The sequence below is a fragment of the Arvicola amphibius genome, chromosome 6, assembly GCF_903992535.2.
Source record: "Arvicola amphibius chromosome 6, mArvAmp1.2, whole genome shotgun sequence".
Taxonomy (NCBI): Eukaryota; Metazoa; Chordata; class Mammalia; order Rodentia; family Cricetidae; genus Arvicola; species Arvicola amphibius.
This window is the reverse complement of record NC_052052.2, coordinates 4,117,076-4,119,282: the sequence shown is the minus strand read 5'-3', so window position 1 is coordinate 4,119,282 and position 2,207 is coordinate 4,117,076. Positions and strand designations below refer to the sequence as shown.

The 2,207-nt window shown below is 60.8% G+C and overlaps 1 protein-coding gene across 1 annotated transcript; it reads left to right on the top strand.

Annotated features, from left to right (window-relative positions):
• Window positions 1-547: 547 nt before the first annotated feature.
• On the top strand, window positions 548-1,530 carry Hes2 (hes family bHLH transcription factor 2). Its single transcript, XM_038334844.2, has 4 exons — window positions 548-699; window positions 791-886; window positions 1,112-1,211; window positions 1,298-1,530. Exons 1-4 carry the CDS (start codon window positions 655-657, stop codon window positions 1,528-1,530), a joined length of 474 nt encoding a protein of 157 aa, XP_038190772.1. The 5' UTR covers window positions 548-654.
• Window positions 1,531-2,207: the final 677 nt, after the last annotated feature.

The window sequence follows — 2,207 nt, the reverse complement described above, 5'->3', positions numbered from 1 at the left end:
TTCACACTCTAGGGCCGGGGAACCAGGTGGGGTGCCCTAAATTCTACAAAGTGTTTAGAGACAGGGGTCCAGCGACCTCAGTTCTGGTTCTGGCAGTCCGAACCAGATTGGACCTTGCTAGGACTGGATTTCCAGCTCGGGGCAGTTGGTAGAGCGAATGATCTCTCTGAGGTCCAGGGCTCCGTAGCTTTGCAGCCGCTGGAGCCCTTGCGGCCCAGGGAGGAGCTCGAAGCTCGGTGGGCGTGAATGAAGCCATAGGGTGCTGGAGAAGAGTCAAAAATCGGTCCCACCCACCCTTCCTGTCCAGGGAGTCAGCGCCCGCACGTCGCGCGACCCTATCACAGATGGGACTCTAAGGCCAGAGTGGCATCTTTGGGGGGTAACACTGACTCGTCCTCTCCAGCCCCACCCTGAGCAGGGACAAAGGCGGGAGGTGGGAGTGGCGACTGGCCGGACTCTGTGAGGCGGGGCGGAGCAGGGACACAACCTTCTTAAAGGCCAGCGGCTGGCTGGGCGTGCACTTCTTTGGCGCGAGATTGGGCTAGGCTTTGAACTTGGTTCCCGGCTTCGTTCTTAGCTCTGCCTTGCAGCAGGGACAAGGATCCTCCACCTCGAGGTACCGGACCCTGCGCGCTCTTCGCTTCTCCCCGGAGCATGAGACTGCCTAGAAGAGCAGGGGACGCGGCGGAGCTGCGCAAGGTAGGAGTGGGAGGTAGGGACTCGTGGCAGGGTGGGTAGGCACCCGCGGTCTTCCTAACCGTGGCCTTTGCGCCCATCCACCTTCGGCCAGAGCCTGAAACCGCTGTTGGAGAAGCGCCGGCGCGCACGGATCAACGAGAGCCTGAGCCAGCTAAAGGGGCTGGTATTGCCGTTGCTGGGCGCGGAGGTGAGTGTCTCGGAGCTCGGAAAACCGAGGTGGAGAGTCCTGGGGCACACAGTGGGGGGGGGGGCGTTGTCCCGGGGCTCCTTCGGGATCAGAAGGCCTCCTGAAGAGATCTGAGCGATGGAGTGGTAGAGACCATTGGGCAACTGGCTAGCATTTGGATACAAGAACGAAGTGCCCAGCTGCCCGGTTTGTTATGGGGTATCTTTCTTGCCTGGCCTGGTGCAGACTTCCCGCTACTCGAAGCTGGAAAAAGCGGACATCCTGGAAATGACCGTGCGCTTCCTGCAGGAGCAGCCTGCGTCCCCCTACCCCACTGCAGCGCCGGGTGAGTGACCACGCTCCTGGCTCCCCACGGCTTTTGCTGCGAGCACAGTGCTTGCACCTGAGCCTCACGTTGCTCTCTGTCCGCAGGGTCCTTGGATAGCTACCTCGAGGGTTACCAAGCCTGTCTGGAGCGCCTGGCCCGCGTGCTGCCGGCCTGCAGCGTCTTGGAGCCGGCCGTGAGCGCGCGTCTGCTGGAGTACCTGCGGCAGAGGACTGTCAATGGTGGCCCGCCTTCACAGACGCCAACGCCCGCCCCTGCTCCAGCTCCCTCTCCGCAGGTGCCTTCTCCGTGCAGCCCTGGCCTCTGGCGGCCCTGGTAGGTAGGGTCCTGGATGTTCCAGGACGGGGACCTGGATGGGCTAGCTGACCAAGAAAGTTCCAGGTGGTGGCTACATCTCCCTCACTTCGAGAACAGTCGAGCGCCCACACCCTAGCAAGAATCCGATGCTCATGACCTATCCGGATGATGAAGACTTCAAGGGCTCAGCTGGAGGGAAAAGAGAATGTTTGGGAAGGAGAAGAAAGCAATGTCTGTCGGGTGAGGAAGAAGCCCAGACTTGGACGGGTCGAAATGGTTCTGGCACTGGGCCAGCCAAAGCTGCCTCAGCAGGGACAGACCTGCCCCAGTGTGGGCAGCAGACCAACCTCTGGTCTTGGAGCTCACTTGGGCCACCTGCTCTGCTCGGTGACGGCATTCCCGGCCACGCCTGAATATCAGCTGGGCTCGTGAACCTCTCCATAAACAGAGCAATGACGTGGGAGGACTTTGACCTTTGACCACTCGGAAGCTCATCAGAGCACTGAGCAGGGAGGGCTTGGCGCCCACCTCCTCCACTCCTAGGCTTCCCCTCCCAGTGACCTCTACTGCTGGTAGTGGTGGGGAGGACTTCCTAATTTACTCCTCCACACATTCTCTTTCCCATACACCAGGCCGAGTGGTCTTCACAGGTGACAAAGGATGAGACAAGTCTGAGGCTTCCCTGTGGCCTTAAGGAAC

Excerpts from the sequence above, each read along its gene's own strand:
- Hes2 (XM_038334844.2), top strand. The coding sequence starts at position 655 with ATGAGACTGCCTAGAAGAGCAGGGGACGCGGCGGAGCTGCGCAAG. Across the intron at positions 887-1,111 it reads TGCCGTTGCTGGGCGCGGAG|ACTTCCCGCTACTCGAAGCT; the intron begins GTGAGTGTCTCG and ends GGCCTGGTGCAG. Across the intron at positions 1,212-1,297 it reads CTACCCCACTGCAGCGCCGG|GGTCCTTGGATAGCTACCTC; the intron begins GTGAGTGACCAC and ends CTCTGTCCGCAG.